General features: G+C 33.7%; 2 protein-coding genes across 2 annotated transcripts in view; one reads left to right on the top strand and one right to left on the bottom strand.

The window, feature by feature from the left end:
• The window catches only part of Lmpt (four and a half LIM domains protein limpet), a 101,855-nt gene extending 75,117 nt beyond the window's left edge, over positions 1–26,738 (bottom strand). Inside the window, exons 1-2 of the mRNA XM_089221465.1 lie at positions 26,504–26,738; positions 15,363–15,448 (exon numbers count right to left, since the gene is read on the bottom strand). Of these exons, the coding sequence (XP_089077591.1) occupies positions 15,363–15,448; positions 26,504–26,563 (146 nt within the window). The 5' untranslated portion in view covers positions 26,564–26,738. The remainder of the gene's footprint in view (positions 1–15,362; positions 15,449–26,503) is intronic.
• LOC107168135 (cuticle protein 19-like) lies at positions 3,985–7,587 on the top strand. Its single transcript, XM_015517448.2, has 3 exons — positions 3,985–4,200; positions 4,808–4,909; positions 6,654–7,587. The coding sequence occupies exons 1-3, from the start codon at positions 4,186–4,188 to the stop codon at positions 6,897–6,899; spliced, it is 363 nt and encodes a 120-aa protein (XP_015372934.1). The 5' UTR covers positions 3,985–4,185; the 3' UTR covers positions 6,900–7,587.
• Positions 26,739–27,059: the final 321 nt, after the last annotated feature.

A 27,059-nucleotide genomic window follows, 5' to 3' on the forward strand; every position in this document is an offset into this window, starting at 1 on the left:
TCAAAGTTTTTCAATACAAGTTATCTGTTATTCGTGCACCTATATAAGCAATAAAACTTATTAAATAAATCAAGCCATGCTTATCCAACAAGGGAAAAAGTCTTGACTCGCATCTTCACCATCGTAATGATTTTGAGAGTTCTGCAGTTTCAAAACACTCCATCATTATAATATTTTCAATAAGATCATTCTCGGACAACCCTCAGAAAGACTGTTAAAACTGAAATGGTGCAATCCACTTATGATATATTATTATAGGGAAATAGTTAATTCTTATTTTTATTTTTTCAAACCAGGCGAGACGCTTTTGACAATTTGATCAGCGACCTGGACAATATCCAGTCAACAGACAACCGTGTGACTTCTCCCTCGAGCACTTTCACCGTTATTTTATATGTTTTGCTTTTATTGTAATCGAATTATACACAATTTATTACGATGTATGTACGAGCAAACTGATGTCATACATATTATAGAAAATAAAAAATGTTCCATAGTTTCCAATGTTTCCATTTTTGTAGGCATAATTTAAAATACCGTTTTCGTCGAAATATAATGTACTTATTATTTTAAATCCGAATAGTCGTTACACGGCGCATGTGCAGTTATGAATTTGCGTGGAACATATTATTATGCATAATAATGCATTATATTGTTGATAATGGCACGAATAGAACAGATCAAAAGCAGCGATGACTGTGGCATTGGAACATTAATAAATTGTAGTTGGCATTTTAATTTGAAAGCAGTAATTAATGACTTTCGAGAAACGATTGCAGGCCACAAAGAAAGTTAATCGCGCGCGTTCAGTTGTATTCTATATGTGTGTCGTACTACGATCAAACGTGCAGAAAATTATCATTGACGAGTGAGTTTTAATTATGGCGGCCGTACATTATAATCGGCGCCGAATCGACAACAATAACCAACAATAAGCGAGCGCGTTGGCAAAGTGTTTTAAAAACCTTTGATCGGGATAAAATAATAATAATACCATAAAGGAGTAACCGCGGACAATGGAACGTACCTATGTGTCTTTATACCCGACATTATCGCGTGAAACAATTTTCATCGCGGAAAAGAAAAAATTGTACAAACACAATGAAAAAATTTAAATCGCGTAACAAACGACCGACCGACCGTACTTGTAAATAATAGTAATACGTACAACGACGGCAGACGGTAACAAATTTCTCGCCACAATGAAAACTCCACGGATCCGCGGTTGCGCGTATGATGGAGAATAATAATAATATAATATTATTATATTATATCGATGCCCCGCAGAACCAGATTTAGGTACAGCAGTCGGGTATGAGGAAATGCCTCCCCACCGCGTCGTTACCAGCCGAGTGGGAAAAAATGTAATACTAACCCAGGTAGGTAGGTATAGGTACTAACTATAAGTCGCCAATTTACTTTCTTTTTTTACAACGGTCGTTGGGAAAAATGATAGAATCGAATATATATATTGAATATTAGCCATATAGTTTGAGAGCCGTCAAAGTTGCATAACTGCTGTTATACCTATCTGATTTACCTACACAGATATAGGCACACGAAATAAAATGTTATGACAAAACGTCAGGTATACTGTTGTCATAAGTCGCAACCATAATATAATGCACCGACTTTGGTCTCGGTTCGGTATACTGGTCATCTTAAAATGTTGGTATTGTAATATTTGGTTTTTAAGTCGTTAGCATAACATTGTTACAAATATACACATGGACGAAGTTTTAGAGAATTTATAATGATATATTATACTATCATACCTACATCTAAATGTGATCATATACTCGTATACAGAGTGTCTCACGAATATCTGACAAATGGAATAACTTTTGTTGTATTCAATATTTAAAAATAATTGTTTTTTCAATATTATTCATATAGACACTTGTGTTACATTTTTAGTATTATTTTTTATTTTTTATTTTCTGTCAAATCTTTCTGTTACACTTTGTATAGGTACTATAAGTCTAACAATGTATAATAATTTAAAACCGAAAATAAATTGTTTTAAACATTTATATTTCAGTTTTTCTATATTTACACTCAAGTGTATGCTTATTAGAGTATTTAAATTATTTATTGTACTAGGAGCAGTGATATCGTAGAAGGTATTGTTGCATTTTAGATTCATGGCATTGTAGGTATTAAATGTTTTTCATAAGACCCAAAAGAAACAGAAATGTCTGAGGAGTATTCGAAAAATATCATAGAAAATTGCGATTGCTGCACGCCGTAAACAATTAAAATATAAATAAATCGAATAAACTCAATCCTATGACATAATATAATAATTATATGTGATTTTGAAATTTTGAAAATGCCTCGTATCATTTTACTTCAACCATTAAAAAAATCATTCATCGAATGGAGTGATTTTAGTATTGCGTTGTCAGTGAACCATAAAGTCTGTGATTATTTGCATAGGAAATGGACTTACAGCATGCACCAGAACAAATAATAATATGGTCATGATCATTGCACTGTATAGACTATAGATGACGGTACGACTTCCATCCGAGTAAAAAAAAAAACCAGTACAGCGAGATATAGGCGAGGTAGGGGGGGGGGGTTTGGTAATTTGGGAATTTAAAAAATAATGGAGATTAGACACAATATATGCACCTATGAGTCATATTTTATATTACACGATCATAAATTAAATCCTCGTAATCTAAAAAAAAAATATAATAATAAATGATAATCCATAAACAATATAATATTATCAAATACAATTATCGTGTACATACATTATACCTGTAGAACTACGTAATAATAAGACTGCAGAGTTATCAGACACATCTATAATAATAATGTTATTATATTACAGTCCATAATAAATACTATCTATATTCTATATACAGGATGATTCTTTTGTCAAACAACACTCATTATTTAAAAAAGTTTGACTTTTTTCAAAATTTTTTTTTACATGGTTTCAAGTTGTTAAAAACCCAACGCTTTTATTAAGAAATTATATTTCTAAATATTTTTTATCCTTATAATTTTTTAAGTTTTTTACTTTTTTGAATGACAATATAGTTTTTTAATTTCATATTCTAAAGCAGAATATTTTTCTAAGTATTTTGATTCATAAAAATCGAATTTAGGACGAGTAGTTTATGAGTTATAAGTATTTTAAGTTTAGACAAGCAGAATACTGGAAAAACATTTTGCGGGGTAACCCCGTACCACGCCACTCCGCCAAACAAAACTTTAAATACCTATAACTCATAAACTACTAGCGCTAAATTCAAAATTTTAACGTAATAATTAATAAAAAAAATAGCTTTATTAATTTATGAAATTTTAAGTATAGGTTACCATTTGAAAATCAAAAGTTGATAATGGTTTACCTAATAAATGTAAGGGTGAAAAATATAAAAAAAAATATACAATTCAAGAAGAGTGTAAATCTACAATTTTGAAGAAAAAAGGTCAATACTTTTTGAAAAAATGTGTGTTGTTTGATAAATCAATCACCCTGTATATATAGTAAAATATTTGGTTACACAAAAACCAAGAGAGGAATCTCGGAATAGTACCTGCAGAGGGCTCCTCTGCATCCCCTATATGCCCTACATGACATGATGGCCTTATAGTTATCCGCATGTGCATATGTCGCAGTGGATCTCCACGGACATAATATAATACAATTTGTAATGTATGAATAATATTTTTCACTGGCGTGACTGTGCAGCAACCGCGCGCGTTGACCCACATCTTCGCAGCGAGAAAACTCTGCGGCAACGTGAAAATCGCTCACACGCCGACCTTGGCATTCGAGTGCCTACTCGGCCGGCCGCGGTCTCCCCGTTTCCAGTGGCGGCGGATTACGTCCGCCGGTGTCGCGTGTCCAATTCGGGAAAACGTGTTCGGGAAATATCCAGCGGCTGAGGTGGAGGTAGAGACCTACGTTTGGCGGCGACGACGTGGGGGGACGTTCGAAAAATGTATAAAATCCCAGGTCCGAGACTCGTATGATATCAGTGTTCGATAGCTCGGGTTTCGACTACTATTATTGAGAAAAGAAAAACCGATAAATACTAATAACATATATCGCATACATTATAATAATAACGTTTTTTTTTTTTTTTTTTACTACACATTTCACTCCGACAACAGCACAAACATCACCGTAACCCATTGTCATCGCATCAACATACCTACACCATGAGATCGTGTCAAGTAAGTACACTTTTGTAGTGATTTATTACGTCAGGGCTCGGCATTCATTTTTGTACATGTCTGTATTTCAAACTTAGAAATGTTCAGAGCATATTTTGTTTTTTTCCATATCGTTAACCATATTATTTTAAACATTTGTTTAGTTCATTATGAGCGTAGAAAAACTTTTAAAATAATTTAAACGGTTCATAAAAGAAATCGAACGTTTAATCATCAAATTTACATTATTCTTATTTTTTTAATAAGATTTTTAAATTTTATTTAAGGAATTTAATTTTTTTATTTATTTTTGAATTTAAAAAAAAACTATTTACTTTAATAAAACATTAAGTTCTTGAAATGTTAACAAGAATTTTTTTTTCCACGGTTGTTAGTTTAACCAGAATGTCGTCTAAAAATCGTATACGTATTTTATTATAAAATAATTTTAATATTCCCACTTGTCTAAGTTATCGTATTTTTAAATGCATTTTTTGGGGACCAAATCTTGATCCTCGGTTATGTATGATAACATTGTTTCGCTCTCTCGTCGTTTTCCGTCGTTGGTTTAACGCTTCGCGTCTATAATATACTGATACCGTAGTATACGCGCGACCGTGTTTTCCAGATGTTTGCTGCACTCAGCGTGATGACGGCGTGCACCATGGCCATACCGATTTTCGTCGAAGGAGGACCCCGGTCCCAGAGCTCAGAGTCCGCCGAAAATTACGTGAGTATAATATAGACGTTATAGTAAATTTTTTGAAACGCCTACCCCCACCATCCGGTCGTTAATAAAATAAAATAGATAGGTACACATCATTATCAGTGTAACTGTAAAGTAGTGGTTAGCGTGAATATTTATTATTTGAAAAATGTTACTGGAATCCGTACTCCCCCCCCCCCAAAATAAAAAACAGTCATTACTGGTCTGCAAAACAGTCATCTAATCACGACTCATTTCTATTGGAATCGTATTTTTTTTAATACTCGGTAAAATTTGTTTTCTATTCGGGATTGAGTGATTCGCTTTATTCCAAGAGTAGAAAATTTTTGATTTTCAAATTCTGCAGAGGTATCCATCGACCCCATTTCCTTGGCCACTAAAACCAAATTTCTTAGTTCAGATTAGTAAATAGTAATTTGTTAATAAGCTTCTATTTTACTATTAGTTTATTCTCGCAGTCCGACCAAAATCGGTATTTCTGCGTATCCTCGCTCGACACCCTCCCAGAGGGGAGCGGGTTTCGCTAGGAATGTTACGCGGGTAGAGGATGCCCAAAATCGGTGCGTACTCTCGATGGCCAAAGTATACGCGTCTTATGGCATGGGGGGAGGGGTGAGAAAGTTAACCCCTAGCATAGATATCCCCCTCGCGTTTTTAGCTCGAAAGATTACAATGATGATCCGCCACCAGCTGCAGCAGCAGTTGTAATGCGCGACAGAGGCTGTAAACCCTAAAAACTTTCCAATCGACGTCGACGTTTTTTTACAGCCATGATGGCCGTTATCACCGCGTACTCAGTTTGCAATTTGTCGTTCGCGATAACCGATTTCGTATATGTTGGAACGCGAATATGATTTTTTCACACGATATTCCGCCGCATCGCTGTGGGGCGGGCAATGCCGTCGTGTCGGTTACACACGGACGGCGCAGTTACCTGAACGACAGATCGTTTTTGGTTAAATCGACTAAAAATTACATTAAACGACCTCCCAGACGACGGTGTGAGTAACGATAACAATAACTGCACGATGTCACACTCGATAACGTATAGAAATATATTACAAGTGCGCAGTATTCCTAACCCGGTAAAGTGCTATAGTTAAGCAACACCGTCGTCGCATTGCAGCGAACAACTGTTGCGACGGTATACAATGACGATATTGTCTGGTCGGAGCAAAATAATAATACAATATACCGTAATCGTGTACCGTAACCGTCTCGAACACAATACACGCTATCTCCGCTCGTTTCTTTATTCTTTCGTCGTCGTTATCACTATCCTCAACGGTCCAATAAACACCCACACGTCACCGGCCGTTTTCGATATTTCACTCGATGCGAGTATACCTATATAGTATTTTTTAGGATAGCCACATATGGGTAACCACGATATATGTATTTGTCCGATTCGTCCAGCCTTCCGCAATGGGTGTCCCGGTTCGCATAATAGCGCGATAAATAATAATAATTGCAAAATTAATTACGATGTCCGATGACCGCTGCGACGATCGTGATGTAAACAACAACATATATATATATCCAGGTTCGCGGGTTCAAGTCTGCCCAACACGCGTCACTCGCTCACCCGCGTTATCGTTCAATCGTTACCTATCATACTAAACGTCACCTGTCTGACACCGTCAAAAAGTCACGATCATAATATAATACCCATACCTTGTTGCTTATAATATCAAGACGCGAAAATGACTAAAACCGACGACGGCACTCGTGTGTGTTTGTACCACAGGCGCCCAAAGCATACAAGTTCGATTACGCGGTTCACGACCCGGAAACGTACGACGTGAAGAGCCAATGGGAGGCGCGCGAGGGCGACGTGGTCAAGGGAGCGTACAGCGTTCTGGAACCCGATGGCGCCATGAGGCTGGTCGAGTACACCGCCGGACCGGAAACTGGTTTCAACGCGGTGGTCAGCCGGTCCGACAGCGGAAACACGGGCTACAGAAAGCCCAGCAACGATGCGTTCGACTTCTGAACGGCTGAAACCGGCGAAGCCCTCCGCCGCCGCTGCCCAGCCATCCGACTTCCGGTGCGCGGCGACACAGACGTCGACGGCGGCGATGATAACATAATACTATTATAATAAGCATGTTATTATTAATATGTTATCATAATAGCGTTATCGTATTGTCGTCGTCGTCGCCTGGTCATTATACATATTATAATACGATTATTAATATATTATTATTTACATTATTCCCCTTTCTTCCTACCACTCCCCCCACACGCGTAGACCCTTATTTTACCAACAACAAAAAAAAAAATTAATGCAATTATATTTTTATACTTTATAAAATATAAATACAGGTACGTATGTGTACTCAAACATCAACTACGCGTAGTGCGTGTACCCTATATAATATGCAAACAACCACTTTAATTGTTAATCATTTTTATTGTTATTAGTATTATTTTATATCGGTTTGTTTTTATATAATGAATAAAGTATACGTATTTAAAAAAAAAAAAATTAAAAACGGCAAATTTTTTTCTTATTTTCACGCGTGAACTGTTTATTTATTATGCATATATAGGTACTTGCAAACCGGATGATAAACGCGATAGTCGCTAATGCAATGTTAACAACATACAAATTATAAAAATGTAGCGATGGATAAAACCATAAACAAATAAAACATGGGATTAGTCCTCTCGGTGTTTAATTGTTTAATTATATCTTTAATACTTGTGATCTGTGTTGCTGATGCAATTCTAGCTTCTTTTCTTCGAGAATTTAACAGTACCTATATGGTACAAAAGTGATAACCATATTACTATAATATATAATGCAATCATTTCTTTGGTAAAATTATGTGTTTTAAAATTATTGGGTAATAATTTTTTTTTTTATACTTATTACATGCTTTTTTTTATGAAATAAATTTTTAATTTCAAAGTGTATAAACCAATTATAGTTAATATCTATTCAGTAAGTTCAAGTTTAGATGGGTTATTTCTTAAAAAATATATACCTATAGTAACGACTTAAAATCATACTGTAATAAAAAATAATTTAAAAAACATAAAATTACAGAGAAATTGACTGCACAGTGAGAAAAGAATCGGTTTGTGTAAAATGTAAGCACTATAATATTTAGGTATAAAAAACATACTCATTATTTTCAACGTCATTCTTGTGGGCATTATCCTATCGTCGATTTTGTGGCTCTCGCATAGACCTGACGATATTATCTATTATCAGGTCTATGGGCTCGCGTTTGTGTATATTGTATAACTATATACCACATACACTATCATAACATCATGATGTTATCACAAAGTGTGTTATATATATGGCTTCGTGAAATACGGATATATGATATAGAATACAGTCTGTGTTATTATTCGTTATTAGTCGGCTGCAGTAAATTGAACATAAATTCGAAAAACTCTTACCGACGTGAACTCGTCGAGACGATTCAACCGAAACAATGTGTTATATACATAATAAATATTGTAGGTATACCTATCGTTGTACTGCCTACACTCTCCAAATCTACAGTAAGTTATGCGTGTGTCAGCTAAAACACGAAGTTACGATTTATGGTATATGGTCACATTATATGATAATATGGTATAAGGTTGACCGCCGCAATGAATTCGACTTTCGACGCTTTCTCGACGTCGGTTGGCTGGGTAAGATATAAACAAGCGCTGTACCAGTTTTTCTGCGTATACAATCCGAAAATGCCGATGAACCGCATCCAATCAATATTCGAGCACTATACGCCCCTGAAGGACGGATCGCTGTGTTTTTGTTATTCTTTTACACTCGGACCTCGGATACACAATTTATTATTTTGTCCTCGCCGTCTTTATTCGACATCGTACGAACCGCGTATGTCTGTGGCCTACATCAATCGTCGTCACGAGTATAAAATAAACCGTGAAATAAAATAATATAGCACAAACACAAATCTAAATTAAGAAATATCTGTTGTACAGTGTATAATATGACGTACGGTATACATACGCAGCTAATATAATTAGTTTACCCGACACCGCCAGAGCGTGTTTTAATCTCGAACTATATCGTTGTTTACGATTTCAACTGTATACAAAGCTGCGCACATTATTGCAAAGAAAATCGTGTGGCAATAAGAAAGAGGGGAGAACGCGATGAGTGTGTTTTTTTATGTCCTCATATTTACATTAATTATTGTGTAAATAACAATAAAATTGTTGAATTTGCATTTATTATCAAATAAAAATGAATATCTTAACTGATGAAAATTAATAGCGTTTTGGCGGAAGTTTATTATAAATGTGATGTGTTAGAAGGGAATCTCCTGGTCCAAGTGCATCATTGGGTTTGATAAGAGTACGTAACACTTCGGTAACAGTGGTATTATGTTGTCACCATCTTACCAGTGCGTAATATAGCAAATTTACGCTCAGCAGAACACTTGTAGCTCCTATATAGTTTAAAAATTACAGTGAATCGACCTATTATGAAAGTGTATGATAAGTACATTATCTATGTTTGTACGTTGGTTTTTTACGATAATTCAATTTTTAAGTGAGTTATGAGCATATAATATACAGTACATTAAAAATGCTCATAACTCACTTAAAAATTGAATTATCGTAAAAAACCAACGTACAAACACAGATAATGTACTTACCATACGTCACTTTCATAATAGGTCGATTCACTGTAACTTTTAAACTAAAAGAGCTACAAGTGTTCTGCTGAGCGTAAATTTGTTATATTACGCACTGGTAAGACGGAGACTACAAATACCACTATTACGTGTTCTTAAGATATTATTTAGTGATACACCTGAGTCGAACACCAGATACGTCACTGTGGTCCGCTTTGATCTGGACGCCAGCCATATAGGCAAGTTGATATTCACCACACCTCGCCAATAAATATCTGACATTTTAGATTAATTTTTATAGAGCGAAGCATAGAGTGTATTGGTTTCGATAATGAAGCATTTATTTTTTTTCCTGTTTGTCACCATGCAAGCCAATCAGAAACCACCTATTGCCTCACCATCATGTATTCTATATTATTAATTATTAATTATTAATATATAATATTGTATTTACCTGTAACTTTAAAATAACAACAAACAAGAAACTATTTCATTGACAATTTTTTATTGAAGAGATCCTCCATTAGCTGTGCCACTGACGTAGATGTTGACATGTATTGTAGTAGGCATATTATTACGATCATCGCCGTTTTTATATATTCCACGAGTACACTGCGTATAATATAATATTATAATGACTATACGCGCTACGTATTTTATTTTCTCTTCATGACAATATTATATATTGTAATATAATTATAATGTTATGAATTATAGGGGTCGTATAATGTTTTATAGCCATTTCGTCTATTCTCGGGCCATAAACTTCGCATAAAAATTTGAAATGCTGTAATAAGCATGGAGCTTGGTTCAATATCCGATAATAATAGTAAATAGCTATTACTATTATTATTACTATACTACACTGTACAGTGTACACATAGGTCACTAAAAGCTTATTATGCTATATTATTATTATATCCTCATTGCATGGTGTACCATTTGTGCGCAGTGCGTCTAGATATCGCAGATATCCATTAAATTAATAATTATAGAGATATTAATACATTATCGACTTGTTCCATTGTGGCTACAACATGACAAGAAAATATACCTACTGCAGCGTAAAAATACCGATAGAATCCATCCAGTGATAACCGTATGTATATATTAACATTTAACACATTCTCGTGTCAGTTATCACACCACCCCGCACCACCAAATAAATTCAGATAATATGCTAAGATGTACAAGTGGCGCATGTGGTTCGCATTTCGAGTGTACTACAAGACAATATCTCCCAAATGGCCAAATGTTACTATTATAAATATTGTAAATTTTTTATAAAATAACGACAATATATTATTGGAAATATATCATTTAAAAGACAGAAAATGTATTACAATATTAAAATATATAATACACCTATATATTTATAATGTTACTATATGAATCATTAAAAAAAAAAAATGTATAAAACCAATACCTTTTTGAAAGGTAATGGAGATCGTCCTCAGAGTTTTTAGTGTTCTACATATGTATTATAAGTTAAATTATTCTTTAAACCCAATTTTTACCCAATTTAGGTTATACATATAAATGTATGAGAAATAGTTTTCAAAATCGTGGCCTAAGCTTAAGATTACAATATTTTTACTAATTTAAAACTGGTCATACTTTAATCTGTAGTACGTCATGTCATTCAGCTGTCAATTTTATTGTTTTTTCCCAAGTCGGCAATGCCTACGCCGAAAGAAAAACCGCTGCGGAATATTATAATATTGATGCGAAACTAATATACTACCTATTGGATTTATAGATTACACAGAAAATGTAATAAACCACAACTTTCGGAGTTGATAGTTTGCGGTCGTTTCGAACTGACCTCTGAGCAGATACGTACCTACACTTAAGCCAATACCTCATTGCAATAATTCCAACTGCAGCAATGCTATTCGACAAGTTTATCAAACCGCTTGTACTGTTGCTACAGTTTTCGAACATATAGTATACAATTATTATACTGTCAAGTTACAAAGTTAAAAAATCAACAATAAAACCAACATTGGCAGATATTGGTTTTATTGTAGTTATTATGTTATATTATGTTATACTGCCAATATCTGCCAATCAATGACTAGAAAATATATCTGAAACGCTTTTACCGATTACCGGTGTACTTACTATAATGGTCAAAACCACAGTCTACGATATCGCACGAATATTTAAAAATATATATTATTATAAGTCATACAGTGGAGGCTCAAATAGGTTTTAGAGGTATAGGAATTTGACTTGGATAATGTGATGAATGAATAGTGTCGTCTGAAAACGTTTCGGACTCAAACTAATAATCTAACGAAAAGCTTTCGTAGAAAATGAAGGACTTGTGGTGGTCGCAGTGGAGAGGTGGTTGGGTGGTAATCGGTTGTCTTACCTGTTGGCCGGATAATATTATAATAACGTTACGTAACCCACACGCCGAGTTGTATACGACTCATATGGTATATTATGTTACACCACAACGATGGTGACGATGAAAACGAAATTTAACAACACACGGAAGAGGCGGCGTATTTGTACGTATACCTCACAATATCGTCAGTCTTGCAGCAGATAGTTGTTAAAATCACTTCGCGGAACACAATCACTATATTAGAATTTCACCGCGATATCAATCAATAGGTATTAGGTACAATATAATGCACCATTTATATTATTATTATAACTTTTAACAATAATAATATTATATTGTTTCGGACACACGTGTATAGCGGCGGCACCGGACTATTATGATATTATTTACCGCATCAGCTCGGCTCGAACGTCCACCGTCGTTTATTTTTGTACGCGTTCGCCGTCGACGCCGAGTGCCAACTGCAAACGCGACCAACGTGAAACATAAAATAAAACAGCTTGTGCCGCCACCGCTGCCATCACAGGTTTTCTACATCTTATTAGGTACCTACATATATATAATGTGCGTATTGTGCGTGTGCACGTACGAATAATCGCTGTGCGGCGAAAACGGTTCCGTAAACGATTATTTACGAGACCGGATGCGACCGGAAGTGCGCGAATATATATCACCCCGGCCGGACCGAGCGTGGCGCGCCGCTTCCGGTGCGGTTCACGCGCGCGAATTCGCTCCTGGTTCTTTACGCGCCATGTGGCCGTCAGCCAACACACCGATATGATGGTATCAATAATAATAATATTTCGCCGGAGGTAGGTACGTCACACCACAATAATAATAATAATAATAAAATACATCGTAAAGCGTTAAATTATATATATTATTGTGTTATTATAAACAGAAAGACGCTGCGCACCTGCCAACGATCCGTGTCACTATTTCTGAAACTTCTGTTATTTTAATTTTATATTAATACAAGCACTCGGGCAAGACACATTTCAGGCCAACGCAATTTTATTTTTGAATGTATGCAAAATCCACTGAATATTATACGATGTTATTATGCTTACGTATTCATACTTGGACAGTTGGACGAGACACAGGCGTAGTCATTCCACTAGTTTAGCGTTTGACTAAAAAGTTATTATTATTCATTAATCATAATGTATTGCAATATCGATACAACTGCACGACCACTTACGATTGATTGCAGGTGTAAATGCACTATTTTACTTATACATATATTATTAGAAACGACAAAACCTTAATGGAAATGCTGGATGTAAATTTATAATGATAATGTGTGACAGAGATTCCTATATCTTAATCTTTAGACAGAGACAACGTCATGTGTAGCGTAGAGATTGTTATATAAATGATCTGATGTATTAAAGGGAACGTTGAAAAGTAATCGCCCTGTAGGCCACAAATTATAATATTTTCGGTTATACACGCCGCAATACAAGTACAACTAAGGTAAAGTATAATAATATTTCACTAAGTGGTATAAATGGTATTACAGCGCGATAAATGCCACTTAATAGCTTATGGATTATATATTATGATACCTATTGTCAATAGGCTATTGATGGGTATCGATGTGATTTGTTTGAATGACGTACAATAAATAATAATGTAATATTTATATTAATATATTACCTATCAAAGTCGTACAATGTTGATATACGCACTATACCCACCTTGCAGTTAGACCTTGACTTTAAATCGTATGTATATAGGTTTAGGTATAATAATAAAGTCATCGAAATTGAATTTGCATAAAACAATACAAAAATTTAACATTACCGTTATAAAAATACCAAGAGACCAATTATATATGGGACGTCGAGGGGGAACTCTCGGTAACAAGTTTTAATATTTCAATCACCACCAAACAAACTTTAGATATGTCACTCCCTAGGTTTCCCCCCCCCCCCCCAACGACGAGTAGTAGGTACATAATTCGGAATAATGAACTATAATTATTATTTATTATAAATATTACAACAATACTCCATGCAGTAGGTAGTCGCTTTAGTGAAAGAAAACACGATCGAAGACACGCAAACTTACAGCCGGTCTGACAGTCTTTCGTGTTCATTGATTGACGCTCGTTCAACGTCTTTGGTATTATCCGTGGTCGTGATTCAATGTTATGCGCGTATGGCTGCAGTTTTGACGATTTATAGCAATTAATATTATTTTATTAAGATACCGTTACAACCACATTATGCATTGTATCTGTCTTACAAATAAATTGTACGTTTTGAGCCATATATTTAACTCAAGGTATTATGTTTATTGCAAGAGTGAATTGACCAATATTGAACAATTTAAAATTTTTTAATATTCTTGACTTGCTTTAAAGTAAAATAAAAAAAAAAATCCAATGAGGTTCACGTGATAATATTATATAATTCTAAATTATTTTATAATAGGTCGATTCGCTCCAATATTAATAATAACAGTATTAAAATTTGAAATGGATTATTTTCAGGACGTACAATTTGTCATGTTGGTGCTTATAAGATGAACACATCGCATGCGTCCTCATAATATATAATATTATAATACACGTATACACCAAAATGTTTCATGATGATCGAACAGTACTGTATAATATAAAATACTAAATTCATTAGTCATTATATAAAAAATGCATGATGATTTCGTAGATTTAAAATGCATTCTCCTTGTCCTTATTATTTATTAAACAGAATACAAATATTATTTCAAACGGTTCGTGTTGTTGGTAATTATAATAAAGGCTTGATGGCTGTTGTTCGCATAAACAATTGGTGAATTATTTAGGTACCACATACAAATAAGTTACGCTTACACCTTTTTATGGAATTCATATTATAATATAGTACAAGACAATATTCAAAGACAGCTTTGGATGTCGAATAATATAGATGCGCGTATGACATCGTTTTGAATACAAGATATAAAAAACAAAATTGTTAAAAAAAAACCGTCATAATAATTATATATGGTGTATATTATGATAATATTCAAATTATTATGTATGATAATGATAAATCACAACAAACAGAATGGTCAGAACTCATAAGCCATAACGTCTAATCGTGGGGACGGAAACATACATGACTTACAAAACATTAAACGATTAACAACGTTTTTCATTGTTCTATAATTTTTACGTTTTTCGCAAAATTTAAACAGATGTAAAACAAAATTGTTATATTTTAATTTTCCATTAAATTATGTCAACCTACAATTCTCAACTATTTTGGGTTCAACTAATTGGCAAGTAGCAACTTGATAAGTTTTTTTTCAGGTTCATCATAGTTATGAAACTAAAAAAGTAGTTTGCCTCCCTTAGTTCAGTCCTGGCATGTGCACTGTCCATTTGATTTAATTTACCATTTCGGTGGAACCCAATATAATATGTACTGCATCATACATGTATTAACGTGTACTTGGCCGTATTTATGTAAATGTGTTTTTATTTTACCTCCACGGGTGTGGCACAAATCCTGCGCAGTTGTCATTGCACTCCAGACACGGCCTTCCTTCGTATACTTCGTCAGCTACAGCTCCCTGAAACAAAAACACAACGAAAAGTGTAAACAATAATGCGACGCCCTTATTATTAATAGCTTATAATCTATTATGTTGTAATATTATGTGTATGTGAATAATGTATATAATGATTCTTCCTAAACAATGTAAACTACGTCAGCCAATGACGTATCTCCACTGCCAAGACTTATTTCTAATATCAAAAAAAAAAAATAATGTGACACAATATTATGATGAATTACCAAGCATCATCCCCATTCAATTCTGTGTGATTTTAAAAATTATTTATATTTTATTAAATTTTAATTTTATAATTAGGTACTAAATTTTTCAAATTTAATTTTGTATCTCAAATTCTCAAATACCTAACATGATTTAAGATAAAGTCCCAAACCTATTATTATGATTCTTGGACGTTATGTTACAACTATTCGTTAGAATTTTGAATTAGATACATTAAGATCATCAAAAAATACATTTAATTAACAATTTACAGAAAAAAATCAGCAGATCTTGGTTAAAATACATATGTATTACGAAGCATATACAATTCAAGTTTTTAAAAATGTGGTATTTAAATAAACATGAATATCAAAATCAGGATTTGAAAGAAAGATTGGATACATAATATAACTAGGTCAATTTGACACAGTTGGGAAAACTAAAGATACGGTTATTAGCACTTTAGCGCATAACGAATTTATATCTTTAAACTTTTTAACAAGCCAAAATATATTTTTTAAATATATTTCATCAATTAAGACAAGTAATCACTAACCTAGTTATAACAATATAATTTTATAATTTATCAAAATAATATTATTTTTCTACTAGAAATGTTAAAATGTATAGCAAAAGTTAAATGTTAATTAAACCGAACTTTGTTAATTCTAGGACCATGATGAGCTGTCCAGAAAAAATGTTATCGGTACATCAAGACTCTATATTTAAAACCAGTAGGTTCCTGGAAAAACCGGGACGTATGTGAACACCAAGCTATTCCGTATATATTATATTTACGACGTAATATTTTAGTGATTTGCATTATTTTCGATATATTCCAATACTTATAGACTCGTTTATAAATAAAAAGAAGATTTCGGAAGTATATCCTGGTATAATAAGTACGATCAACGGTGACACTTTGGCACGTGATACAGCAGTGACGTCATCGCATTCAGTTGGACATTGACGACCGTATATGGGCATGGTTCGATCTCTTCGGTGGATAAACGAATACGTATTTGTAGTGTATGTATAGTGAACGAGTGCGCGAGAGAAATGAGAAAGAGAGAGAATGAGAGAGAGAGCGAGAACTATTTTATTTAGGTTTGGTGCAAGGACAACCTTTTACTCTAATGACCAACCATCACGTCCACGTAAATACGAGTATGAAATATACATTTTATGTTATATTATATGGTTTAATAGATATTATAAGCTATAGGATGATTCTTTTAACGTTAATCGACTAATAAGCAAAAAATGCAATTAAGTAATTTAAATTAGATTTGTCAATAAAAATTATACATATTTCAAAAAATATTATTCGTAGGATCCTGCAACTCTTCGCCATGTATGTAATACTGTATATTAATATTTGAATATTATACTTACAAGATCGCTTATTTAAAATATTTTATAAATTTTTAAGTGATTTACGCCATGAACCTATTCAAAACGTTCTCAACTAGTATAGGCATTGACTTATACGTCAATAACAACTATGTAGTAATATTAAATGAAATAATATTGTGAAAGTTGCAAATTGTTTTTGGCAAAAACTGGTTCAATCTATCATTACTAATAGAGTATATAGTAGGTAATATGAACAATTTTCTTTGAAAATAAAAAAGAAGGCTTACAGACAATCTCCGCGAGATCAGAATCAGTTTTCGTGTACCTAACCTTAAAACCTTAAAAACTTAAAATTTAACTTATCTATACCTATTTTAGTGATCCACTCTACGACGAGATTATATAGTAGTACGCTATACTACATTTGACACCTATTATTCAGAAAAACGACGACTTCCTTGTTTTTTTGTTAATTTTTAATTAGTCGTTTATATGTTTCACTCAAGCCCCCTGTCCGAACTGTCGTAAATAAACAACATTTTATTTAACTTATTGTTGTTAGTTTATCTTTATTATTTTATCTGTTCTATATAATCATTAAATCACTTGTTTTTATTGTAAATTTAAAATTACTATTAAATTATTATTTTTATGAATAAAACTAAATTTTTTGCATTCTTTAGACTGAAACTTCACATCCAGGCTGACGAAGGTCCCTCGAGATGTTGCGCAGATATTACGCAGCGTCGCGCTATGGTAGGATCGGTACTTGATATAGTCTCTATAAATACGTGCCATTTTGAAAACGCAATTCATTTCGATCGCGTCATCGCCCAATGTTTAAAATTCACAGAATTATAAAATTCTACTGAGTAGCATTTTCGCATTGTCCCCGATTATTATAAATATGCTAACAGTTTTAACATTATGTTTATTAATGGACAGTTGACGAGTATAATGTAAGTGTCCTATTCGTTCCCATTTATTTTAAAATACTATTAAAATTATATGTCAACATTGTTTTATTTATTCATTTGTGCAGTATATTATTACATTGTCAACATAAAAAATAATTATGGATTATACAACGTCCGTGGGCGCATAAGGATAAATTTGTGTAAAATGTGGTTTTCATCTTTAAAAGAGAACAGTCTTATTGCATATATATGAAACATAAAGCTATACTCGAAACAACTTACGCAACTTAAAGCATGAAAGAAAATACAGCGAGAAAATTTTAATTTTCTTTTCAGACTCCCGTGAAATGTAGAACTTGTCACTCGAACTCTTCAGAAATAAATATACCATATAGGAGCAATATAGACGCATTTATGCATTATTAAAACTGTTTTAAATATTAATCAAGCTATCTCCGATATGGCATTGCGGTCTTAACACGCGTATAAGCACACATTTTTTTTTATCGGCGGAAAAAAATTATAATAATTATTTACACCTAAAGTGGGTAAGTACAATATTGTAGTCATAAGAGTGAAAACAGTAAAAGGTTTTACAGAGAAAACGGTGAACTCAAATCATAAAATATATTTATATTATTATTAGAGGAACACACCCATTAAATTGTGTTCGTTCGAGACGCGAGTTTACGCAAATACACATGACTCATTGTCCATTGTTTTCAGTGAGGTATTTATATTATGTTCCCACTTATCTGAGTATCTGACTGGTGGTAATTTAGGTATAAGTTATAACTCATATTATGTATTTAAATATTTTAACTTCTCTTCTGTTGCATGACTTTGACCAAACAACTTATATACTTACAGTTTATTTAAGCTGCAGATGATTTTAAAATGAAGTATAAAAAATAAATGTCTTGACCAACGATTAATCATGAGATAATGTTATGAGCCCAACTCCTTACTACGGAGTACATAATAAAATTAAATAAATAATTTACAATATTATATCATAGGTAAATAAACTTTAAGGATATTATGCGTCCTATTTAAAATGTTGTAAAATGTCTTTATAAATCTTCAGTACACAATAATATTATGTTGAAATATACTATTCGATACTATAAATACCGGAAATTTTTCAGTGCTGTTTCGAGTGTACCCCGTGACCCCGTCATTGAGTATAGATTACTATATTGCATATTGTGATAAATTTTCAAGTCAGTGATAAATAATTACATATTATGAAATAGGTACAATTCTAAGTAGATACGGTGGTCACTGATCAGTGGTGAGACCCTGTTGACTATTTCTACGGATATTTTATAATGCATCTATTATTTATAGTATAAATTTTATACTATTATTAGTAATACAGACGTAGAACTAAATTTTGCCAAAAATATTGCGTATACAGGCACTTTATAATATTATTGTAATTAAGATGATGTCATAATTTTGTTTGAGAAACCGTTTCGGCGTGAATAAGAAACAATTGGGCTACAGTTATACCGAGTTTAAAGAGCCAAATTTATAAATTTATACACGATACAGAAGAGTAGAATATTATACAATTTACTATGTCATAGCGTTTTTATTATTTTGATAACATTAATATAAAAAAGTGATTTAAGTCTAAACAAATAATAGATTTGAAATCGATAATATTTTTTTTATTGCATTAATGATATCAAAAAATGTAAAACTCTACAACACAACAAAAATTATCTTCTTTGTTGTTTAATAATTTAGTTGTTTAGCTTATTTCCCGCGAAACTATAAACTCATAATCACGTAACAACAAACAATAGTACTGACACAAGACCACCCATAAATTATAATTTTAATTTTATTAAGAAAAAAAATAAGTTTATAAAAAATGTATTGTTATTCTAAGAATTTATCTTATTTTGAGTTCAATATAAATCGATATAGGTAGTAGGTACCTATACGTAACATACCTATATAGACTAGACAATATTCCATATTAATTATCTCTGTATCCATTAATATTAAAATCTTTACCTCCCATGAAACAATTCTGAATGTGTCTACTGAGCACTGAGATAATTTATTGAAATTATAACAGAATATTAAAAAGGTTGGATTTTTTTCTAAAAAAAATTGATTTGTATATTGACAATTTTTCATAGCAGACAGATAAGGTATGTTAAAGTTAAATCAAAAACGGCCTGATAATATTATGTACCCTTTAAATTTAAGTCATTTTAGACAACATTTTTAAAATAGTGAAGACCTTTAAGAGTTTAAATGAAAATAATATATGAAGTATATAACCTAAGGTTAAGGAATCAATGCTGTAAATATTATATTTTACAAGGTACGTATAGCGAGATGCCGAGATGTGAAAATTAAAGTGAAGACATAAACATATTATAGCCTCTTATATAAATTAGTCGTATAATAATAAATAAAGTAAGATTATGAAGTTATACAACTAAGTTAGATTGTAGAACATCTTTTTATAATAAAAACTATTAGTATATACAACTTTTTTCTGGTAACTAATAATCTTTATAGGATTGGTTATTTAAGTATTTGGAAACGAAATACTTTTTGATATAAGTTATAACCAAATCTATCGGAAAAAAAAACTAGAAAAGGGACTCTACTAATGTCAGATAAACAAGCGTTCCACACAACATTTACTGTCATGTACTCATGTTACCATGGGGATGAAGCCCGAACACTCACCTTCAACCACACGTATAATCTTATATTATATATATATATTTTCATTTTTCACTATATTTTAAGGTAAGGAATTTTAACAATCAATTTTTTCATAGTAAATTTAAATGTAAAAATATTATGGCAATAGATTATAGGTTATAGGTAAGTATAATTAACATCAGAAAAACTGATGATTTACAAATTCACTAACCTAACTAAATGTTGTGTTCCCAGTGTTCCGTTTCAAATAAATAGAAGGGATACGCTAAACAAATTTTAAAATAGAAAGAAGACTCCATCCCCTCGCGTCACTTCCCCAAATCAAGCACTGCAGGTACTACCAACGATGTATAGTGTAAATATTTGTAAATAAAAATAAATATAAGAATTAAGTGAAAAATATAAATTATTTTAGTCATTGGTTGTTTCTTTGACTTTGATCATGAAGGAATGAAAATTGATACTTCCATAATTGTCGATACAATAATACTAGATTAATAAAAAATATTCAGTTAATTTTCTTCATGTAACTTGTGTATGTAGTAAATACTATATTTTTTATAGCTGACATTTTTACTACTTATGAGTTTACTATAATAGTCCCGGAAACGAGTTCCTATAGACTGCGCTTCTAGCTGCCTAGTTAATATTATATACAATACTATAACAGCTAATCGTTTCAAAGGAATAAGTAATAATAATATTTTTTAATAAAAAACATTTTGAACCAAATAATTTGATAAATACCTGTACTATTCTAATAAAATATATACATTATAATTATATATCGTGTGATAGTAAAAGTTCTTTATATTATTTACTCAACAGTTAAATAAATTAAATCATCATGACACTTAATACATATATTATAAGTATAATATTTTGTTCCAACATTTAATTATACATTATAATATATTTTAATATTTACATATATATGACGTACCAGTAATCTCATGACTAATACACTTTAATTATTAAATTAAAAAAGGTGATAAGCTATTTAAGGAAATTCATGTTTCATATCATAGGTAGCTTATTGCACTTAAACTGTACAGCTAAATTTCAGCTAATTCGAAATGTCAAACAACTTTATGTAAATAATGTTATAATGTATTATGAATAAAGTATCGAATAAAGAATAGTAAGTATATAGAACTTAAGCAATCAGATGTGGTATTACAGTAATAAGGGTCAAATATACATGATTTTTTGAAAATATTAATAGAAAAAACTTATATAATATATACCAGCCTCCCTAATTATGGAAAAAAAAAAACAAAAAAACCAAAATCTACTTTAAATAAAAACAGATTTCGTTAACCACTTTCAGTTAACAGTTTAATACCATTTATTAATCCTTATAATATTATATCGATCGTATTTTAAGTGAGCGTAAACACTTGATAATTGAGAGTGTAAGAAACACTAAGTACAATATGTAAAGATAACCGTGAAAGAACACCACGATCGCTCATAATAATCGTCCACTTGTCCCGAACCGAATAGCTAACACCAGAACAAGTTGTACGCAGTTGCGTTACATCGAATGCCATTTTTTTTTTAGATGTTTCATCGTAAATAATATCTTCATGGTTTGTATGGTATCATTATACATAATGATATCGCGAACGAAGCACACATAACATTATATATTTTATTATATATATAATGTTTATTATATAATATACAAGTATATAAAATGTCACGTGATCCCTACATGGCTATACATAGACTTCGAGCTGCCAAGGTATATCTTTATGATTTTACAGTTAAAATATCAATTAGGAATCACACATTAAAAAATTTTTTAAAAAAAATTGAATAACATGAAATCCGCGCCGGATACTCGTTATAATAATACAATGTTATAAAGTCGTATACAACAGGTAGATACTATTCGTATAGTAGTGCGAACGCGCATTGGAGATAAAAATAATTGATAATACTATTATCAACGATACAGAATTACGAAAATAGTGCGGATTTGTCGGCTGAACTCGTAGGTATCGGCGCATAATATTATCATAATATAATACACGTCATATATGTGTATGCGTTTGCAACACGTCACGAAACGACCACGGAGATCGTCAACCGGTGCATGAATTCGTTTCGTTTTTCCAGCTCACACACACACCAGGTTTGGAGTACAACTCATCCGTTCAAGGTCAGACGCCCACCACACCGCTGACGACGAGTGTATTGTATAGTGATAATAATTTTATACATTTATAATAATGCTATAGGTGCAATGCCGATACGGTCCGACAGACCGTCTGGTCAGCGACGGCGTCAGGAGATCGCGCGTGTCCACCCCTCCCAGAGCAACACACTCACATGAGAGTGCGTCCGGCCTTAACCCGAAAAATATCATTACATATGATATTATGTACGTTGTACGTGCACGTTTCATCATCATCATCATATAGTAAATCCTATATGGATAACGGTTGTCACGCGTACCTTAAATGTTCTGATACAGATGTATCACTGACAAAGGTGGTAAAAAATGTCGAACACTTGTCTTGTACCTGTACACATAATATAATAATTTAAGCGAAATTCTAGCAAACTGCAAGCGTTAAACGGAAAACGGTTCGATAATAAAATCGCGCGTACCGTAAGTGGGTAGTAATATTATTATAATATAGGTATCGTTGTCGACGGTCGACGATACGTCCAGTCGCGATCATACATTAATCGATTGCATATGCATTTCATAACGAAATCGGACGATGATAAGAACCCGCGACGTCATATACAGGACCTGGTTGAACCACCGAGTTATACCGAGTAAAACTCACGATGGCCCATGACAATTTCGAGCTTTTTAAATCGTGAGGCTGCCGACTGAAAATGTGTTAAGAGTTTAATGACGAAAAAAACGGAGCCTATATAATTGGTGTTTAATTATGGTTGTTGTAGGTGCAGTTGATATTAAGTTTGTAAGTGGGCCGATAAAGCGCACAAAAGTCGATGGCTCGAACTTGTCCGATCCGGATCTGTGGCTATATATTATGTGTAGTGAATATTGTAATAATAATGTTGTACAAGTCAACGAAACGCGAGCGAGTGAAGAATATAATAATATCATATCTTACCTCATCGGACATGTTTTGCGCGGGCGGCGCAACAACCGGAGCAGAGATCGCACGAACACGGCGGCGCGCGCGAACGTGTCGGCCACAGAGTGTGTGATGGGTACGAAAACGGCCCGATGCACGCGTTATATATAGGTGACTACTTAGGGGGTTTTGCACCGCGGTATCCTGACACTCCCTGGAACCTATACCGCAGTCAGGGCACTGATCGGGTGTGGTGAATGATATTCGTATTGGTACCGGCTGGTATATATAGCAATGATATCGCCGCCGTATTCGGAAGAATTTCCGCGGAAACGGTGCTAACGGATTCGTCTTGGTTTTAATGTCCCGTTCGTGTTCGCGAATATTCCCTTTGCACCGCACCGCGACGGGGTGGTCGGTGTTATCGAGGTGCGATATTCCGCGCTGGCACATCGCGCGCGTCAACGTCGTTTAGTTTATTATATATTATTATTAAACGAAAGGTGTAATATAATAAATGGCATCTGATAACGACTTTGGCGAAATCGCTGAGCGGGCGTGTCGGTCCGCGCAATTCGCAAGTGTTATATTTCTCACGTGAACGCGAGTTTAGAGCGGAGGAAAAAAAGTCGAACCTGCTACCGCGGCCGTTGTGTGAGTACCTACCCGACAATATTGTTAATAAAATAAATCTATATAATATTATAATATTATTATGCCCGCATTTCAGTAATTTCATTTTTATCGTAAACAGATGTCGGTATAATAGTCGTCGTAACCCGTAGGCAGGTATATAAAATACATTTTAAATACGGCATAATATTATTGCTATCTATCGTACGTACACACACACGTCGGCGGTACCCACGCGCCACTTCGGAGGCGTGCGCGGCCGTATGGGACCCCTACGAATCGTCGTCATTCTCGTATCATTTACAATATTATATTATTATAACTACTATTATAGCGCACACGCGTCTACGTGTTTTTGGGTTCAGTGACGTAATTTTGGTGGAGTGGAAGGTGGGCATGTGCCCCCGTCTAATTTTAAAAGAAAATCCCAACGGCTAGTTGTAAGACGTATTATTACACTATTTAGGTATCAGGATTTATAATATGAACATATGAACCAAATAATCACATACATTATTTACTTTTTTTGTTGTTGCTAGATCTCATTTAAATGTTTAATATTGATTTTTTTATAGATTAATTTTATATCAGGTTCATATAATAAAGTGATTATAAAATATGATTTATTAATATTATATTATACTCGTGTACATATTATATTATTATGTACCTACTATAATATGTGCCCACCGAGTCTCGTCGTTTTCCTGTATTAGTAGTTGGATGATAATACGGAAAATCACGGCGGACCATCGCCGCACTGTTTATAGAGAATCTCTGTATAACGTCACGTTACACCCAACACGTACCTAACCGTTTTAACGTGCGCAGGTTGCAGTATATAACACTAATAATAATATAACAAACACGTTTGTTCGACAGTTCTATAGCCATATATAGATATGTACATTCAGATCCCCGTGTATAAGTATAATATGTATGCATATATATATAGCCTTGTGGAAGATCTAGGATCCTCGGAAATTCTGAAAGTGTTTACATCGCGCGGGTAAACACGGCACGGCGGTGGAGACTAATACGAACAAAAAAGTTTTTTTTTCCCGAATTCTGACCATCTGCATCGTCGGGTCTCGTGACGAATAAGACTACACCGCACGAACCATTTACCGCCGGTATACAATAACAATAATAATACCTACCACATCCGACGATGATTTCGTATAGTTAAACTACAATATTTTATCGTTCGGTTTCCTTCGTATTTCGTAAGTGCATAGTCAAGTGCTCGCGAAACCGACAAAACGTACGACTATATACGATAACATTATGCGCTATGCTCGTCGGTTCTGTTGTAATAATTGGCATCGAGGTGAGAGGAAAGACTATGTGTTCGGTGATATTTGGACGGCGTGTCCGGTGGATTATTTATTATTGTTATAGGACTGCGTTATAGGTATATCATATGCACGAGCCGTGCGTTACCGGTCGTTCAGTTCACTGACCAGCACTCGAGTAGAGTTCAATACCGGACGTGAAGAACTGCTATACAAATTGTACAATATAATAATATATAACGTCGACTCACGCGACGATCGTTAAAAAAAAAAAACTGTTAGTTCTTAAAAATAACAAAAATAAAATAAAATCGCAGAACAATATTATACCATATTTTATACTTATATATATATAAATCTATTAGAACGTGTTTTTTTTTTTTTGATGATAGGATTTGTTTAATATGCTATTGAATAGTAACGTTATAATAATAGGTGTAATAGTACTTATAATAGTATATACATACAGGTATTTTTGAAAGCCGAAAGTCCCGTCTCATTAATATCGCGTGTACACTCTCACAGTAAACAGAATAAAATTATAGTATCTATATAGGACTAGAGTACCGTAGTCGGGATAATAACAAACGTTATAATATGTATAATGACTGAGGGTTACCACTAAATTAATAGATAAGACATCGAGTGATCAACAGTATACATTTTTTTAGGGGAGTGTCACGCCATGGTAGTACAATATAATATAGTGACCACGGTGCTGGTTAGATTTATAATATTACAATAATCATTCGCCTCGGCAGGCCACCAATCCTATATACCCATCCGTTGTATGTTTAAACGCGAGGGACGTCATCGTCTTCGGTCGTGGGAGGGGGGGGGGGGTGTTGGCAAAGTCCGGAGTGTATAAATTTGACAAGGTACACTTACCCATTCGGCGAACTGTTCCTTGGGTGTCCTGCAGTTCATGACGTCGTAGTGGTAGTCCATCGCGGGGGCTGTACGTGTACCCGTCAAGTCCGGCGACCACGAAGGTATAATATTATGTTTATTAGAATTCGAAGAGAAATGATGGGTGGGTAAACGGTGAGCGAAGACGACGAAGACGACGAAGACGATACGAACCGGTTGCACAACGCGACGACCACCGTCCCACGACGACCGGCCGACTGTTTGCGCCGGGCCGAACTCGACGCGCGCGCGCACCGTGTGCACCTTTCGCGGCCGATCGCGCGCGCATGCACGCACACTGCACTCACTCCGTCACTACACCGGTTTGTCTGGTTTGCGAGCCGCAACTACAACACCGCGATGATAATATTTTAGTAAAAAATAATAATGTACGAGTAGAAACAATACAATTATTGTTATCACTTTTTACTGTTGTAGGAAGCGGATTCGAATAATATGCACTAAAAGCACGTCATAACTAGGGCTCGGATTTTGTAGCAAAATAAATCCTTAAAAAAGTATTTTAAGTAGTCAA

Source organism: Diuraphis noxia, unplaced genomic scaffold, assembly GCF_037042655.1.
Source record: "Diuraphis noxia isolate RWA-SAM2 unplaced genomic scaffold, SU_Dnox_SAM2 contig0002, whole genome shotgun sequence".
Lineage (NCBI taxonomy): Eukaryota > Metazoa > Arthropoda > Insecta > Hemiptera > Aphididae > Diuraphis > Diuraphis noxia.